This window comes from Suillus paluster (assembly GCF_016628075.1).
Source record: "Suillus paluster strain FC165 chromosome Unknown EDB91scaffold_86, whole genome shotgun sequence".
NCBI lineage: Eukaryota > Fungi > Basidiomycota > Agaricomycetes > Boletales > Suillaceae > Suillus > Suillus paluster.
In genome coordinates this window covers 25,472-45,370 of record NW_024537646.1, presented here as the reverse complement: position 1 = coordinate 45,370, position 19,899 = coordinate 25,472, and the positions used below count along the sequence as shown (strand labels likewise).

General features: G+C 45.6%; 2 protein-coding genes across 2 annotated transcripts; both read left to right on the top strand.

The window, feature by feature from the left end:
* Positions 1-652: 652 nt before the first annotated feature.
* EDB91DRAFT_1060628 (general amidase) lies at positions 653-2,836 on the top strand (the record flags this gene model as incomplete). The annotated part of the gene is made up of 9 exons (XM_041314364.1): positions 653-916; positions 972-1,131; positions 1,185-1,297; positions 1,349-1,491; positions 1,547-1,920; positions 1,969-2,015; positions 2,073-2,362; positions 2,414-2,556; positions 2,616-2,836. The coding sequence occupies 9 exons, from the start codon at positions 653-655 to the stop codon at positions 2,834-2,836; spliced, it is 1,755 nt and encodes a 584-aa protein (XP_041172164.1).
* Positions 2,837-5,638: 2,802 nt separating this feature from the next.
* On the top strand, positions 5,639-7,258 carry EDB91DRAFT_1161996 (uncharacterized protein). Its single transcript, XM_041319852.1, has 6 exons — positions 5,639-5,933; positions 5,987-6,195; positions 6,258-6,472; positions 6,521-6,749; positions 6,809-6,878; positions 6,932-7,258. Exons 1-6 carry the CDS (start codon positions 5,808-5,810, stop codon positions 6,965-6,967), a joined length of 885 nt encoding a protein of 294 aa, XP_041172163.1. The 5' UTR covers positions 5,639-5,807; the 3' UTR covers positions 6,968-7,258.
* Positions 7,259-19,899: the final 12,641 nt, after the last annotated feature.

Genomic DNA, 19,899 nt, shown 5'->3' with positions numbered 1-19,899 from the left:
CTCGTTGACCTCCTTGACGAATTTATCTGCAAAATCACGGATGGCGCACCAGTGGCAGCGGGATGGTGCGCATTTTTAATGTTCTGAATTGAAGAGAAGTTAATACTAAACAAGACAGGCTATCTTACACTTCTTACACGGCTCGGGTACAGGCGGTTGCATAGTTGACGGGTGAGGAAGTTAAGATCCATATGCTTGGACAGACAGATTGCTTGGGTGAGTGATCTTGAGACATGTCTTGCTCTTTCGCATGGAACCTCGAATGGCGAGTGTTGTATATCAACTACCACTTGCACCTCTTAGTCGACTTGATACACGTAACTTAACGGACCTGTGTCACTGGATGACTTTTGGAGCACGATTCTTTTGTTTTAGCCTCGTTGATTCGAGCTTTCAGCTGACACTTTTTTCCGTTAGGCCAGACGGAACTATACACGTATTTGGCTGTTTACGTGCAGTCATACCGGCACGACCAGAATCCACCCCTTTCGTGTACCCATCTAACCTTCAGCCCTGCGTTATCAGCGCGCTTTTGGCGACCTTATCTCTAGTCGCATGCGGACAGCCTTTCCGCCTTATCTCTTGCGAAGCATTCTTTAAAGTCTGAGCGTTATCGTTCCGTCGTCCATTTCCATCCCCAGCGCAGACCGACATGCCACATTGGACTGCTTTAGTCGCAGGAAAGAAGCAGAGGCAGCTAAAGTCCATTCCTCAGCATTGGCTTGTGACCCCTCCTCCAGTCTCTACTCTGGATGTGACTAGTTTTCCAGAGACGTGTGGGCTTTTGAACGCGAGAGAAATTGAGATCACCAATACTTCTGTGGATGTTTTGTTAGAGAGACTTGCAAGTGCGGAATGGACAGCTGTAGAGGTGACCACCGCGTTCTCCAAGAGGGCTATTGTGGGTCATCAGCTTGTGAGTCGAATTGTGATGCATTTGCTTGACGAGATTGTATTAATCAGCCGACGAGGTCAATTGCTTAACGGAAATTTTTGTCGATCGTGCGTTGGCTCGAGCCGCTGAACTCGACGATTACTTGAAGAAGACAGGGAAGGTCGTTGGTCCCCTTCACGGGCTGCCAATCTCCCTGAAGGACCAGCTGAGCATCAAGGGACTAGAGACTACGATTGGTGAGCAATAATCTAGACTTAGGTCTAACGCATTGTGATTTACTAAGTTGTAGGTTATGTCTCGTGGATTGGGCAGTATGCGGATAAAAACGCAGTGCTGGTCGACGTTCTGATCGAGTGCGGAGCCGTGCCATTCGTCCGCACTAATGTTCCGCAGACGGTCATGGTGAGCGCACCTCCAAGATAGATGCTACTGGTGTACTAGAAGTATCTTCAGTGGCCAGAAACCTTCAATAATATCTTTGGCCGGACGACTAACCCATACAACCGCTCTCTGACCCCGGGTGGGTCATCCGGAGGAGAGAGTGCATTGGTTTCTATCAGAGGAAGCCCTTTGGGAGTCGGTTCTGATATCGGAGGGTATGAAGGGGATTTGGAGGTATCATGGTAATAGCCTTCTGACGATTCTTAACAGCTCTATTCGTGTTCCTGCTGCATTTTGCGGCTTATACAGCCTGAGACCGTCATACGGGCGAGTACCGTACTGTGGTGCCCGCAACTCACTCGAAGGCCAAGACTCGATTCTCTCCGTGTTCGGTCCAATAACGACCAGCGTTGGCGGGGTCAAGGTCTTCATGAAAGCTGTCATTGACACTAAACCGTGGCTCAGAGACCCTCTTGTCGTTCGGAAGAAATGGGACGGAGACGAGTACAATCTCTCGGACCATGGATCTGGCAAAGATTTGTGCTTTGCGATCATGTGGGACGATGGCCTTGTTGTTCCCCACCCACCTATCAGGAGGTCTCTGGAAATCACAAAAGCGGCACTCCAGAAGGCGGGCCACAAAGGTTTTCTCTCTAGTTTAACTCTGCTGAATCATGCTCATTTAGTGGTAGTTGTTGATTGGAAACCCATCAAGCACAGATTACTCCTACAAATCGCGGTGAGCAGTCATGTCTTTACTATGCCTGCCTATTCACCTACTGGGAACACTGTATAGACGGATATCTTTACCGCCGCTTCCGTAGAGGACGTCATGATCACGACCTCTGTCACAGGGGAGCCAATAATTGCAACAATGGAGCTGGACGATGCAGGCTTCCGTCCGCAAAACAGCGGTATCACCGCATACCAACTCTGGCAAGTGCAGAAGCTGCGTCAAAATATCCGAAAAGAATACCTAGATCACTGGGAAGCAACTGCGTCAGAGACTGGGACAGGACGGCCTGTCGATGCTATCATCTGTCCGGTCGCAGCGTCTGCGGCACCTCCCATGGGAAAAATAGGTCAGTGTCTTTGTAATCACAGATATTTGAACTGTCAATGAGAAACAACACGCAGCTACACTAATTACACCACCGTTTGGAATGCGCTCGACTATCCCGCCACGACTTTTCCTGTGACCACTGTCAACCCCACTCTCGATGGGAAGGAGCCTCCACATGATTTCTATGACGACTTCGATAAGGACATCTACGAAATGTGTCAGTAATTCCAGCGCTGAGCCTCTGAGTGATTTTCTGATGCCCAATAATTGATCCAGACGACCCGGAGAAATTCAGGAACGCTCCCGTTTGTTTGCAACTTGTCGGTCGGACTCTGGAGGAAGAGGCGGTGATAAAAATGACAGAAATCGTCGATGCAGCGCTGGCAGCCTGCCAAATAAATTCAAGGTATTCCTGTCGATGCAGGAAGCAGTCATATAAATCAACAACTTGGCCCTGGCAGTACAAAGAATTCGAAATCCATAACTTCACTTCATAGTTGAGAGTTTTTGTTCCTCGTTCACGAACATGCCTGCTGCAAGCTACTACACCGATAAGTTTTTGTTGCGTTGGTGTTAAATGTAAATAATTGTCTGAATCCTTGGCATGTGATTTGGCACTCGACTTCTTGAACTTCACCTCAACGCTACAGTCACGGGGAGCATGTCAGCTGGCCGAAGAACGAGGTCGAGCCGAAATGCTCACTGCGCGCGTACGCAGGTTTTAGTGTTAAAGTCGACTTGCCCTGGCAGCCCTGCTGTACATCAACACATTCGCTCGATACATTGTTGTTGTTGTGTGAGGCAAGCAAGTTTTGTATCAATGAGTGATAGTGTCTCATTGACCCAGTAATGGGCTTGAAGACATCCTAGATTCCTCAGTTTGCATGGTGCATGGACCGCGTCGGATCACATGATCAACGCGACAAACCCGGCCCTAAACCGTTGAACTACTCAAGCTCAAGAGTCTGACTCTGAGCCTGGATCTGCCAACGTAGCACATGCCCCAGTCTGGGGAAATTGCTCTGCAACTGGTCTTTGACTTGACGCAAAGAAGCCTGTTGGAGGGGGACGGACCATTTGCTGTTCAGAGCGCGAAGAGAACTGGGTCTACCCACTCACTCATATGCCCCAGAACGCCGCGTATTTTGATCGCCCTTTCATTGACCAACCGTAATCCATCTAGCATGCACATATACTTACTACTATCGTTAACTCTACAGGCATCCAAACGTCCAGTGCCATGGGGTGTGACAACGCACGTTCCCGAATATTCTGTCACATACTCTATCAAGCACTAATGCCAGCTACCGCCATCGAATTTGGGTCTCATTACTCAGTAGCATGTATCGTTCTGACCAGCTGCTGTAACTTACCCGAACTTCATCTACAATCTTCATATCCCTCTTATCCCGGGTACCTTTCATTTCGTTCACCACTGGATCAACCCATCATTCATCCTTCGTGTCGCTGATCCTTGGCTTCATTGCTCTATCTCCCTTGCAGCTTGGAAGTTGGCTTGAAGGTGCGCTACTTCATACAACCGTGGCATTCGTTTCATTATATTCACGCTCTATCCACAGTCATCAACGGAAAGAATCTCAATGTCCCCTCCTCGTGCATACCCGCAGGCATCCACTTATCCATCAAGATTGACTCGCGCAAATGCTGGAGATCAGCTATTCGAGTCCTGTCATCCAACAGTTCTGTAGCTTGGGGCGATACCGACAGACCCGGCCCTAAAAGATGTACCCGAGTTGTTTAGTGGATCATCAAGCAGTTACAGTTTTCGTTCGATCTTAGGACGGAAGCTGAGCGCTGAGGTATTCCTGGTGTGTAACTATATCGCGAAGGTTTTGCGTCGTTCACCCACTATCATGGATCAACGTCTTGGCGCGGCTGGCAAGCTCGCCCCTTGACCTTCTCGCACTCACTCAAGACGATCCTGCAAGCGACCACCTTATCATCATACATCCTGTGGTTGATAATGGTTGACCTGCGCTTCTCGCAGGTCATCTCGATGAATTTGTAAGATGAGCTCTTCATGATTGTTCTTACCAGGTGTGGCGTTGACGACGCTGAACCTCATCACTCCTCGCGATCATTTTCCGACTAGCTCTCACCATTTGCGATTCAGCGAGTAGTGTCCAGCTTGGAGTCATACATATTCTTGTATTGTGTCTTCTGTAGAACGCCCTGGTGTTGAATCAATCGAATCGATAGATTATATATTATGATATTATAACGTTACGATGAGTTGATTGCTTGAATACAATAACTAGTGATGAAGTTGATGCCAATCCTTATTCTTCGTTTGTTGTCCAAATGAAGCAGGAATGCGACGACATGAAGTACTGCGTGTCGGAGATCAAGACCTTGTGAGCTACCGCGTACTATACAGATCGTAAGGGAAATTGTCCAGCTACTTAGATGGAGACATTAAAGTTTGGAGCAAGCAAAAACTTTGGTATGAATCAATTGATTCGATAGAGGGCGGGGCAGCGACCAAAATTCGAAAAACCATTTTCAACCAACATGTTGCGTCAGATGGCGCAGACAGGAATGAGTTTGAGACAGTCGTTGTGAAGACGCGAGCGTTGATAAAGCGTAGTCAGGCGGTGTCGTTCGGCCCGGCTCACGAAGGAGTGGTGGTTCGGTATTGCAAAGAGTGGCAGGTACCAGCAGGTACCCGGCATGCCACGAACAAAAAGACTGAGCAGTGGAGCTCAAGTGGAGTACGCACATGGGAGTCACACGAATTGCCTCCGCGGAACCAAACAACATACTAGCGACACCAATCGTGTACACTGGGATTAGGCTGTGGCAAGAACAAAATAAAGATGCCGTGTGTCATGGGAGCTCATCACGGGGATCCTTGAAGATCTTGTCCAAGACTGAGGATATGATTCAGATCACTAACAAGGACCGGACAATCAATAAATCTCGGACGGGGCGCCAGAAACGCAAAGGCAGATGACCAGCTCGTCCTTAGTACCTTAGCAGTGAACATAAGACAGATCAGGACGACGTGAACGAAGGCGCACCAAATGGGTGGAAATTTGATCAGATGGCAAGCTCAGGCTGAATGATTCTAGAATCTAATCAACAACTCATTACGAGGCTGGCACTGCGTAGGGCTGTGCACACGACGTCCTTCACCTTCCATCACACACAGGTTTTGGTCCAGTGTAAAGCAGTTGATTTCCAAGGGCGCTGCGGAGCCCAATTAGGCAAGTCGTAAATTAGCACAACTTGCACAAGGCGTATCAAGTTGCATCTTGGCGACATAAAGTAACATAATCCCAGGCCAGAACGTGGACCTACTAGGATAACACCTAAGGATGAAGGAGGGATAAAGGGCTTTTGGCGCCTGCTGCCACACAGCATCGATAAAGAAGCACACTGCCTTGATCCTTCTTATATATCTCGAGTTCGTCGTCCACTAGCAGCAGCCAAAACATATTTACCATCATGCACATGCCAGCAGCGTGGTCTTGGAACAGCAAGCCGGATTCCCATCCACAGCGCAAGTTCGTCGAACTTATATTCCGTCAGACAGCAAAGTATGCCAACTGGGACCCACCCTCCGAAATTATAGTGCGTCTTATGAGTGGCTGAAATCTCCATCTATTGTATTTAACATCGAGCAGGTTGGGTCGTTCGGAAAGATCGACAAAGACACGGGCAACTTGGATGTCCAAGGCAACATCTACTCGGAGAAATTCAAGCAGAGCCTCATCGAAGCAGGTATCGATCCTGACTCTGATGAGCATCATGCCAAAGACGGTCCAGAAGAGGCTGCATACACGACTTGGTCTAAAAACGTGAAACGCATGGAATTGAGCGTTGAATCCCAGGCGTGAGTTTCCAAGCCCTTAGCTTTCAACTATCTTGTCTTATTCCTGGTGTCGCATCTGCCAGAGGTGTCCCTGGGATTGCCACAGCCAGTCTCAAAGGGACATGGCAGGTCAAGAGAGGCACCACTGGTGCCGTCTTGCTCATGAACAACCCTCGCATGAAACACCTTACTTCAGACGTGCTTGGGAAGCTCGCGAAAATTAAACTCCTTCAGTCCATGCATCTCGTCACCAAGGTGTTTTATTGTCCTGCCTATTCCTTGCACCTCTCGGATGCGGGTGAGTGCGCTATCCTATCATACACGAGCTATACTCATTCAGTGGTAGGCGGCGAAAGTTTCTCCGTAGCTCTTCTAGCTTCCGCGCCAGTTGTGGCGCCAGTGGGCACTCTTGAAGCGCAGGCTACCATGCGTTGGTGGAATGACACGCAAACTGGATTAACACGCTACGGAAGCAACCCAGAGCATTGTTTCACTCCTTTATATGAACTCCTGCATGTTAGGCACCCTCGTTACAGGAGATCGTCGCCATCCCCAGAACGCACAGGCGAACAGTTGTGAGTGCACTCGTTGCTTCCGTGAGCCTGGCGTGTTGGCTAATCAAGGGGCATACTAGATGGGTTCCCCCTCCTCTCCCTTGGCCAGCTCTCCGTGAGGATGGCACAGAGGTGCCGGTATGCATCGACGTAAGTATCAAATCGCACTGGACAAGTTCTGTGGTTGACGACACTTTGCATAGGATGATTCAGATGCCAGTGATTCTGAGGAGGAATAAGGTCGCAAAGGCCATATCGCAGTGGGAAACTTGCGATAGTGTGTGACGAACTTGTATGATACTGTAATACCCGCAGCATTTCCGTATTGCCTGTACAATATGCTTAGTGCGCCAGAATATCGCTCCACACTAGGGTTCAGGTGTATGTCTGGGAGTCTTCGCATAACTCCAGTTTGTGTCTGAGACTTTTAATATTGCAACGCTATAGCCCTCTCACATGGATCGTTAACAAGATCGAAGTAGTGGTTGGGGGATCTAGAAACATTGAGAGTTTGACGGGATATGGATTGCTTATATACTTGTGGCTACACGATAACACGGCGGATAAGTCTCAAATAGACGCGCACTATGTGAACAAAAACGATCTGACGTTCCAGCCAGATCATATGCAATGCCTTCACAACACTAAGGCAGCGGTGTGCAATCCAATAGAGGCCAATCTCCCTGAACCATTAACAAGATAATGTTAATCGTCGTACAGAATCCTACCAAGGACGGATCAAGATCAAGCAACCATTTGTAATTAAGTCTTGGACAGGGAAGAACAGAGTTCACGTGGCTGCAACGTATGCACATACCATCGCGTTTAAAACAGATGTGACCATGCAGCTTTGTTCGAAACGATATATCCAATTCAATGACTCGACACATCCTATTAGTAGCTCACACACTCAGCTCCTCCCAAGACCCAGAGTCTTCATTACGATTGTCTTTGAGACTGCCCTTTCTGAACCTTCTACATAGACACAGCAAACATTTCTATGATGTCGAGTCAGCTCCCAACCGTTGAAAAATGCATAAAATACTAACCGTCATCTAGACATACAGGTGGGGTGGACGCCCTTGACGTCAAGACATGCGTGCGGAGTGGTAGTGCGAGGAGAGTTGGCTGGAGACATGTCCCAGTCAGACTGCTCTTGGACTTCTGTAGGTTCTATAACCATGGCGTCCGACTCGGCATCCTCCGACTCATCACTATCGTCAGAGTCACTCTCCTCTGAATCATCACTGCTCTCCACAGAGGAGGCCTGTGGCTTCTTTTCAGGGATTCCTCATGAGCAGAGGGGCGATGCCGGGGGTGTCTACTCGGGGGAGATTTGGGACGGAGGGCTGCTGGCGCTCATCAAGGCGTCGCCGTTTTTGGGGGAATGACATTCGTGAGCCGGGTCGCATCTTGGTGAGATGGTTCCTGGGTAACTTTGCAGGTATGCGAACCGTCTGATGGTCTCGGAGAGGATGCAGTAAGAAGCCTGAGTGTGACATTGCGGCTGAGACGAAGGCGACCGTCAGGCAACATCATCTTGAATATAAGTCTGATGATAAAGGGGAGTGAGGTTTTGTTTCTGTTCACTCTTGAACGAACTTAATGGCTAACTTGTAGAACTGCGTCCTTTTAAGTAGTTTAGAGCTGTGGATGTACCATTTTGTGGTTGTCTTCAAACATCCACAGCGTCATCGCGGCGTCGGTGAACAATGCCACGGGTAGTATTAATCACTACTTGTGAGGGCCTGTGGATTAATCGTGCGGTGGTCAGAACTGTGGTGGCGTCTTAAGTAAGTTGTTGAAGCGAATGACAACGATCAACTTAGGACCTCATTGACCACCGTGACAGGACATTGTTAAGTGACAATTTGCGGACAATAGACGACTATACGAACATGTCAGCATTAGTTCGATGCCACAGGAATGATACACCTCACCAGCTGCTGGGCGTTCCATAGGATTTAAATTAGGAAGCTTCAAAGGTCGGTCAAAGAACTCGACTACGATGCCGCATCATAACTGTGACTCACGGAGCCATTTTGACTGTAGGACATTCCCGATTCCCTCGTCCGATGTCCCGTGTATCATCCCACTGCCCACATTTGATTCCAGGACCTACATATTAATATCGATAACTTCTACTTCGACCTCGAAATCACCTCGTCATCTGAGCAAAGTCTATTTCCTCGAACTCGAACACCCTAGATAGCAATTGGCCTACATAGGCCGAGTACTTATGGCAGCTGACATAGTGTAGCGAAAGGCTTCAAGTTGGAGTTGAGCTGGTGGTTGAAAGGCTAGTAACTCAAGTTCAACTGCATGAGACGCAATACTTACTATTAAGTTACCAAGAGCCAACCTAGGTGGTTTGGCTTTTTCTTTCCATCGTCGTATGCCTTTAGTATGGTCGAAAGTACCAGTAAACACGATGATCTTGATAACTCAGGATGCAGGAGTGTTCAATTGAATTCATACCGTACAACATACTCATGAACCGTCAAAGTCTAGTCTGCAGAACAAGATTTGAAGTAAGATTGGTTCGGAGTCATCGGACGAAAGTCGGGAAATCCCGATGACGGGCCGATTCTACCCGGGCACAACTTACTAGTGGAAACATCCAGTATAATGTATAGAACAGCCCTCTGGGCATCCCCGGACCCGTTATCTATCTGTTCTTGTTGAAGTTTCATACTGGTATGACATTTTGATCGGTCAATCACATTGCAATACTTATCCATCACTTGACGTCAATGTGCGTGTCACGAAGTACGGAGGCCTAGGTAACTAGTATTGTTTTTACTTTTTTTGTCGGACAATTATTGCAAACAGATAGAGCTACACCTATAGGATGTTCCATGGCATAGCCACTTTCCATTATGGTATACAGTGGCTCAAAAAACTGTCCGCATGTTTTCACATTTTTCACTATCTATGATATTGTGTGAGAATATACAAACACCTCAAGGACATGCTGGTACCATATTGTAGCACCACTTCAGGGCTTTCAATTGAGCACTATGGCGTGGGAATTGGTCAAGATATGGTTGAGATATGAGGCTTCCAAAATGATGACTCATGCGGACAGTTTTTTGACTCAAGTATTTTACAGTGATAATCAGGTATTCTAGTACTTTGTGTGACCTCCCTTGGCTTTAATTACTGCCTCTATCCTTCTAGGCATACTCTCAATCAATTTCTGGCAATGTTCTGTTGCAATCCTTCCCCATTCCACTGCTACTCTCTCCCATAGCTCCCATACTCCTTTAGGGGGGTTTCAGAGGCTTGAAGCTTCTTCTTGAGTGTTCCCCAGAGATGTTCAATGACATTGACATCAGGGGACTGTTCTGGTCAGTCAAGAACATTGATATCATGTTCTTCAAACCATTTTCTGGCTCTCCTAGATGTGTGCTTGGGATCATTAGCCTGTTGGAAAATGATGTCTTCTTCATCAATCCCTGATTCAGCTATGCTAGGCAGCAAGTGGTCATTTAGAATGTCCACATACTGCTCAGCATCCATCCTCCCCTCAACTTCAGCAAGCATACCCACACCATTCCATCCAATACAGCCCTGTACCATTAGAGAACCTCCTCCAAATTTGACAGTCTCACCAACCTCTCTGTCTGTTAGAGAATCTCCCTTCTTTTTCCATACATATACCTTCCCATCTGACCCAATCCTATCGATTTTGGTCTCATCTGACCATATAACATGCTTCCAGTGCTCTACAGTTCAGTTTTGATGGGCCAAGCCAAAGGTAGTCTTCTCTGCCTATGTTTGATAGAGAGAAGAGGCATTTCTTCTTTGTTACTGCCTTGAGATGAACTGCCTTGAGAACATCCCTCACAGTTTGTGAAGAGACAGTGGTGGTGATGGTGGAATTGATATAATGGGTGGCTTGGACAGCATTATCAGCCTTTCCTGCAGTGATATGTTGAATGTTAACCCTCTTATTAGTAGAGGTGGACATCCTCCACAAGAGTTTTCCATGTCCAGGTGGCTTTCTTTGATAAACTTGGCCACAGTAGACTTGCATACTCCAGTTCTAGAGGAAATTTGATGAGCAGAGAGGCCAGAATAGGACAAAGAGAGGATATTATCCCTTTGAGCAGAGGAGATGGCTTTAATGGTGATTATGATCATGACACATGAAACATTCTGGTTTATATAGTTAGATATAGTTTTAAGAGTATGCCTAGAAGGATAGAGGCAGTAATTAAAGCCAAGGGAGGTCACACAAAGTACTAGAATACCTGATTATCACTGTAAAATACTTGAGTCAAAAAACTGTCCGCATGAGTCATCATTTTGGAAGCCTCATATCTCAACCATATCTTGACCAATTCCCACGCCATAGTGCTCAATTGAAAGCCCTGAAGTGGTGCTACAATATGGTACCAGCATGTCCTTGAGGTGTTTGTATATTCTCACACAATATCATAGATAGTGAAAAATGTGAAAACATGCGGACAGTTTTTTGAGCCACTGTATGTGCCTTATTTTCCCTTGCTAGCCGTCACACACCATGAAGAACACGCAATTGCTTGCCCGGGCCCACATTCTTAGAGAATTATACATCAACTCAATGTTGTGGGCAGAAAGGTGGGTACTAACTTCTTCTCCACACCCTGTTTCCCTACTTCGAGCTCTAGGCACTTAAAGGTATTTGATATGTCTGCACAGGTGCAGTCAGCAAGCATTGCCGCTAGGCAATTGGCTCTGGCATCATTCACTCTTGTGGTGTATGATCATGATTCCATGTTCTCTCAAGAGGTATCGTCATTTCCGTAATAACTGATAATGATCTAACCCTGATCTGACATTGACATTCTTCTATTGCTAGGTCATCTTCTTCTGGAAGAGAGGAGCACAATCCAATACTTGCCCTGACACAAGTTTGGTGTGTTCTTGACATCATTCTTTAAAACTGCATTACTTACAGCCATTTGCATATGTAATGGTACTGGTGCCTCGATGTAAAACAGATGATAACATAGACCAAAAAAAGACTTAGCGTAAATTTTACGAGACTTGCATACCACAATCGTCAATACCATGGGCAACAGGAAGATATTGGCTGATTTGAAGCTGGCAGCTATTCGCCTGCATAAACAAGGAATTCTTAGACTCGACGAGATCCACAACTGCATTGGCTTCTCCCGCATGATGTTCTATAGAATCAAGAAGCTCTACAATGTGACTGGCAACGTTGTCAAGCCAAGGAGCTGATATGCTGGTCGTCCGCATGTTTTCAATCTCGAAGACCTCCATTACCTTCTAGAATTTATTCATCACCATCCTGATTGGTTTCTTGATGAGCTGACAACACTTATGCAACACAATCACTACATCTCTGTCCATTATTCTACAATTCACCGAGAGCTCACCCGAGCTGGCATCTCACTCAAAAAACTCCACAAGATTGCGAAGGAGCACAATGAAGACGTCCATGCAGACTTCAAGCGACAGATGGCACAGTATACACCAGATCAACTGTTGTTTATCGATGAGACGTCGAAAGATGAACAAACACAAATCTGGAGGTACGGAAGAGCAAAGAGGAGCCGATATGCAAGCATGAAGGGTGCATTTGTTCATGGACGGTGCTTCACAGTAGCAGCTGCTTTGTGTTATGGGAAAGCCCGGCTTTCCAACAGTGCACTTGATAGGGTCGATCCCGTGTCCGCTTCATGGAGCACCAGGACGATGGAAGACTGAATGGAGGCTGTCCATCCAGAATGACTGACTGAAGTTTCAATGGTAGAAGCTAGAGTCGTATATCACAAGTGAAGATCAAGTTAGAGAAATACATGGTCTAACTACAGTGGTATATATAGGTATCATCCTATGAGTTCAGGGTAGGCTTGGGTAGCCAGAAAGTGTCCCAACTAGGTAAGCGTCTATGTGAGTCATAAGGACTCAGAGATAAGGGTACCGGTTCAATGGTAAGGGTCCAGGGTATGGTACCAGCACAGCGGTAGGTGTCCAAGTCAGATAACGCTATCTGTCATGATAAGTGATAGGATAAATGATAGTCAGTACCAGTGTATTGGTAGGGGCGATAAGGGAGAAGCACGAGGCTTCTATTGATCCCGGTCTAGGTTCAGTCTAGAGCTGTCATGCTGTGCTCTGTGGTTTAGTCACGTGCCGGTGATGTCATCTGTCACGTGTTGTGACGCGGTTGTGACAGTGATGTTTGGCGGAGACGATAGGGGTCTGAGAGTCCCTGTAACACTTTGACGATGGATGGAATCATTGTGGGACATGTTCTGGAAAGATCTCTGCATCACAATGGATACCTTCACTTTCTCGAACATTCTGTCGTGAGTCAGGACTCAGTACTTATCAAACTTGATTGTTCTTGTAAATTGATGTTCATTGATAGTTGCCCAACTGTGAGGCTTATCCTGGCAAGAATAATGTGTGGATCATGGATAATGCTTGGATCCACCACGGCGAAGAAATTCGCGAGCTTGCAGACAGATTTGGTATGTCTATCTTACATAGTATCAATGTACTCTAGTAATGTGACTCGGAGCAGGTGTACAAATTAGATTTTTACCTCCCTACTCCCCTGATCTCAACCCAATTGAGGAAGCCTTTTTGAAGTTCAAGGCATGGATTTGTCGTAACTATGACCTGTTTTCTGCAGCAGCGGACAATGATGGGATTATGTATGATTTACGAGAGGCCCTGGAGATCATTACAGCAGAGGATGCACAGGGATACATGCGTCATTCAGGGTACTTCTAGAATACAAACATTATCGATAATCGAGCAGCAGTGTGCAAAGTGAGAGAGTAGCAAGAAACAATAGAACATGCAGAGCGAGAGTAACAATAAAAAATGTAACACATAACACGTAACAATTATTCACCACACCAGTGGGCAACTGCATCCTTGAGCTCAGCAAGTTCTCCACAAAGTAAGCCCACTTTTTGCAAATCATCAACAGTGACATAACAAAGGGAATGTGAAGACGTAAAACCATGATCTGAGAGTTTCGACTGAAGAATTTGTGAAAGTTCATAAGCTGAGCAAAAGCTCTCATTTCACATTGTCATATCCCCTATCAACAATACCATCATGAAACAAATATGTCCAATGATGGCATGAATAACTATTTGGCTAAAGAAATCAGGATTGCTATGCCTCCTGTATTTAATGGAGTTAAAGCAAGAGCCAAGTTGTGGTTCAAACAACTCGAAACTTACCTTGAAATCAACGAAGGGGTATACAACAATGACCTCAAGAAGGTAGCATTCACACTTGCACTAATGTCCAAAGGAGAAGCTGCCAAATGGGCAGAAGGATACTACAAGGCTGAACATGGGTATTGGTATACTCACATCATTACACCCGTGGTTGCACAAACCCAGAACGTTGCTGCTGTTCCTGCAGTTACTGAAAGAAGATGGCAATCCACTAAACTAGGAACCTAGGAAGAATGGAAGAACACCTTCCACATGTATTTCTTTCCAAGCAATGTTAGCATGCAGGCTGTCGCCAGGATGCAAAATGCAAAGATGACCGGAACCATTGAACAATACATCTCATACTTCAACTGACTTGTTCCTGACATGGAAATAACTGACGAGAAAATGAAAATTCTCTTCTTCCACAACGGTCTTCGTGACGACATCAAGGCCGCCATTATCAACCAACCAGAATTACCCAATACTTATGAAGGATGGGCTGCAGCAGCATTTGAGATTGAATCTTGCAGACATGCCGTCTTCTACAAACACAATGGAGGAAGAGCTTCCAAGGACCCCAATACCATGGATATTGACAGAATGGATGTCAATAACGAAGAAGATGACAAAGCACAACTTTGCACTACCAGATCGTCTAGATCTGAACAAGACAGATGTCGCAAGCAGGGCCTTTACTTCAAGTGTGGAAAGACAGGGTTAATGAAAGATTGCCCTAACCACAGAGATTCTGCACCTGGGTGGCAACCCCACAGACAGATGCCCGCCTGCGAAACCAAGATCAAAAAAGACGATCAAGAGAAGGAATATCAGGAATTCCTTTCATGGAAGGCTATGAAAGCTGCCTCTTCTTCAAAGAAGGATTTCTAAATGGGGAGACTGGACTGGTGTCAGAAACCCCTAGTACTTCCATCAGACTCATTGTATCTTCTGTAGGTGATTCAAATTCTATGCGCATTCCTATTTTGATTGAATCCTGCAAGTCCAATAAAACCACCTGAAGCAGCTGCTCTCATTGATTCAGGTGCTGCTGGAACCTTCATTGACTGGAAGTATGTTCAAAAGAACAACTTCTCTACCCATACCCTTCCATCACAAATCGAAGTTCAAAACATAGACTGGAACCAAGAACAAAGCAGGAACTATTACCAAAGCCTGCAACCTGTTCTTTTCTGCTGGAGGCTGCACCATGTTTGCTACCTTTCTTATCACATCTCTTGGAGGAGAAGACATTATCCTCGGACTCCCATGGCTCAAAAACGAAAATCCTCAAATTGATTGGACCAAGAGTGAAGTCTTGTTAGAGCAAGATCCTATCATGATCCAAGCTCTTATGACAGATAGGGCCAAACACACTTCTATGCAACCAAGAATAGAAGAAATCACCAATGAAGAAGCACCAGTCTCTTCTGAACCTGCCCTTAATCTTATTGATGAAGAAGAGGAAGATGACCCAGAAGAAATAATAGAAGAACTAACCAACGACAAAGTTCTTATCACTTATGTCAAAGGTGAAGAATTTGTAGGGGTCTATGAAAGAACAAACTTGACACACCACTCACACAAGAACACATTCCCTCCACCTTCTCCTTTGTCTCGCGAATGAACAGAGTTTCTAAGGTCCCAAACTCAGCCCGGTTCATGTTCTCTCCTCTTCTGATTTGTAAGGCTGCAAATGTCGCACAACAGCTCGTGCAGGAAGCATATGCTAAAGAAAAACCAAAGATGTTTGAAGAACTTGTACCAGAAGTTTTTCATATGTACAAGGACACCTTCAACAAAGCAGCAATGGATACCTTGCCTCCATCCAGACCCTTCAACCATAAAATAAAACTCAAACCTGATTTCGAACCACGTTCTTGCAAAATCTACCCCTTATCCGCAGCTGAAGAAAAGGCTATGAACAAATTTGTTGATGAACACTTGGCAAAAGGCACCATCTTACCATCTCAATCTCCACAAGCTTCTCCGTTCTTCTTCATAGGAAAGAAAGATGGATCATTACGACCTTGCCAAGACTATCAAAAACTCAATGATGCTACAAAGGATGCTTATCCCCTTCCACAAATTCTCAACCTCATCAACAAACTGAAGGGCGTAACCATCTAAAATGGATGTCCATGCCAGATACAATAATGTTCACATACACAGCCCAGATAGATGGAAAGCTGCATTCAAAATGTCACACGGATTATTTGAACCCACGGTTATGTTCTTTGGCCTCTGCAATGCACCAGCCACTTTCCAAGCAATGATGAAAAACATCTTTTCTGATATGCTGGATGAAGGATGGATGGTCATTTATATGGATGACATCCTCATATTCTTGAAAGACATCAAATCCCATCACGAATGTACCACCAGAGTCCTACAATGACTTTGCAACCACCAACTTTCACTCAAGCCAGAAAAGTGTGTCTTTGACATGGATGAAGTTGAATATTTGGGTCTCCTTATTCACCCTGGACAAACTTGCATGGATAAGGTCAAATTAGACAGTGTAATTAAATGGGAACAACCTACAATGGTCAAACATGTTCGTTCATTCCTTGGATTCACCAACTTCTACCGCTGATTCATCGCTGACTATTCTACTATTGCGAAACCACTTATTGATCTCACAAAGAAAGATGCAATCTTCAATTGGACTACTGGTTGTCAAAAAGCTTTCAACGACCTAAAGAATTGCTTCCTCTCCGCCCCTGTGCTTTCCATTCCCGATAAAGATACTCCATTTGCTATTGCTGTTGATGCATCCCTTTATGCAACAGGAGGAGTCCTTCTACAGAAAGACACAAATGGTGACTGGCACCCTTGCTCCTATCTTTCCCAAACCTTCTCTCCTGCTGAATGCAACTATCAAATCTTTGACCAGGAGTTGCTCGCCATCATATGAGCTTTAGAAGCTTGGCATCATTATCTTGAAGGGTCTCCATTTCCAGTCCTTGTCATGACTGATCACAAAAATTTGACCTACTTCCGCCAAGCTCAACAACTGAACTGTAGACAAGCTCGTTGGCTCCTCTTCCTCTCTCGCTTTGATTTACAACTCCAACATGTCCCTGGCAAAGATCTTTCCATCCCCGACTCTCTTTCCTGCCGGCCTGACCATGTTCTGCTCAATGCAACTGACAACTCAGATGTTACCTTGTTACCCGAGGGGTTGTTCAATAACTTGATTGACACTGCAATGAGAGACAATCTCCGTGTTTCCTCTTCCATTGACATCATAGTGCAAAAGACCATTGATGCTCTTTCCAATTCCTCCCTACCCCTCCCTATGAAAACTGCTCTCTCTGATTGGACCTTCACCGACCACATTTTAACGTTTAAGGGCCAAGCCTACATCCCTCCTGGTTCTTTGCGCAGAGACCTTATCTTGCTGCACCATGATAGCCCTACTGCTGGCCACCCTGGCCGTTTTAAAACCCAGAAATTGCTTTCCTGTGACTACTGGTGGCCAGGACTTCCAACCTTAGTCCGGAAGTATATTGAAGGTTGTGTGGTGTGTCAGCAGAACAAGGTCAACACTCATCCTACTGCGCCCCCGCTTTTCCCTATCTCTGCTCCGACCTCCTCTCGCCCCTTTGCTCAATGCTCTGTTGATCTCATCACCGATTTTCCACCCTCCAATGGCTTTAATTCTGTCATGGTCATGGTAGACCATGGGCTTATGAAGGGGGTGGTCCTTACACCTTGCAACAAGACAATTGATGCAGAAGGAGTGGCCAATGTTTTCTTCAAACATGTCTACACACATTTTGGTCTTTATGACAATATTATTTCTGATTGAGGACCACAGTTTGCAGCCAAGTTTGCACAAGAGTTAGGAAGACTTCTCAGATACAAAATTGCCCTATCAACCGCACTTCATCCTCAAACAGATGGAGAAACTGAATGAGTAATCAAGAATTAGAAGTATACCTTCGCATATTCTGTGCAAACGATCAAACCTCTTGGGCAGACAAACTCCCTATGGCAGAATTTGTACACAATTCCCATCATCATTCAGCATGAAACACTTCACCATTCTACCTTATGATGGGATACCACCCACAAGCAATACCATTGGCTACCGAAAAAATCGGATCTTCCAGCCGTTGAAGCAAGAATATCAGAACTCCAGAAGGCTCAAGAAGAAGCTCTATCTTCTCATGAACTCGCCAGACAAACAATGAAACAAAGAATCACCTGTTCATTTACCCCATTCAAGAAAGGCAATAAAGCTTGGCTAGAAGCCAAGAACCTTCATCTCAATTACCCCAATAGGAAGTTGGCACCCAAACAAGAAGGACCTTCACTATTTCAGAAGTTCTCAGACCAGTCACATATCACCTAAAACTCCCGAACCAATGGTGTGTTCACCTGGTATTCCACGCAGCACTTCTTACTCCTTATCATGAAAATGAAGAACACAGTCCCAACTTCCCTTTGCCACCTCCTGACTTAATTGACGGAGAAGAAGAACATGAGGTAGTAGAAGCCATCCTCAGACACAAAGGAACTCTCTCACGACAATGCTTCCATGTCAAATGGAAAGGATACCCATTGGCCAATAATGAATGGTTATCGGAGTCTGATTTAACCAACTCCGCTGAAATCTTGAACAGATATAAGCAGGCACATTGACTCACTCCCTCTCCAGTTCGAACTATCATCTCTAAACCATTCAAACAATGCCTTCTACCAGTGGACGAAACTTTGTCCCATCTAGCGCTGAAGATATAAATCTCATCATCACTCACAACAGTGCTCCCAATGTTCCTATTCCTAATCTTTGTTTTCCTGTCTTCTCTCCTTGCCCTCATTATATGACTATTAGTCAATGAAACTCTCCAGAAGTACCATGCCAAGAATCTCCATTCCAATATACCAGTTCACCCACTCCTCCACCATTACCATTCCATGAACCTGTTGATCAGATGTTCATCAACACTCCAGCTAGTCCAACAACGATTAGAAATCGTGAGCGTATAGCAGCTCCTTGGAGAGTAGCCACTGATCCCTACTTGTCCGATCTCGAAGATCGTAGACTCCGTTGTAGGATCATGTTGTCATCACAACTCTTCAAAAACCCCATTAAAGATGCTATTGATACTGAGCCTACACTCAACGCCCTCTATGACCTCTATTGTCTTGGAGATTGTCTTGAATGTACCCTGGAACGGTACAATGGTGAGCGACGAGAAGATGAACTCTTCTCCCTTGACTATAGTATCAGAGATATGTCATCAAGGAAATATCCTCTGTGGTCATGTTGCTGATTTCCCTCTCGTCTCTTCGATTACTCTTGATAACTAGAAGATTCCCTTTGTGCTGCACAGATCTTCTCCTTCATCAATGCTGTCCTGACTCTCTGGCATAGACACAGGTGGGCATATGGTGTTATGTCCAACAATTTCATACCGGAAAGGACACAGTGGGTTCTCACACACAGTGGAATCAATCAGTATTCAGCCCTCGTTAACAGGCTATATCTCCAAGGGTATTGCCCTATGTGAAAAAGGCGACATTCAGGATGCGAGGGCAGCATTTGATGTTGCGTTCATGTGATCAAGATTCAGAAACTGTTCATTTTCTACTCTTGATCAAGGTACGTTGCAGTTTAGTGCTGCCGAAGTCCGGTTCAGTCTGGTTCTTGGTACTATATCTTCGAACCCAGAACTGGACCTTCAGTCAGGTTCAGGCAAGGAGGGTGAACCCAGGACCGGACCATTGTGAATGTGTTTGAGAGGGTCTGGTTCGAGTTCAGAACCGGTTCGAACCCTCAAACCTCACATTTTACAGCTATTTGCAAAAACATTGTCAGTACACATCATCTGAGAGAGTAAAATCAGCTGCAATCTCAAGTTCGCGGCTATAAATCTTTTCTAAGACTGGAAACGGCATCATTGTGGTCTACTTGATTGAGAATCATCTGTTATGAGGTGTAATCATTAACTTGCAAACTTGAA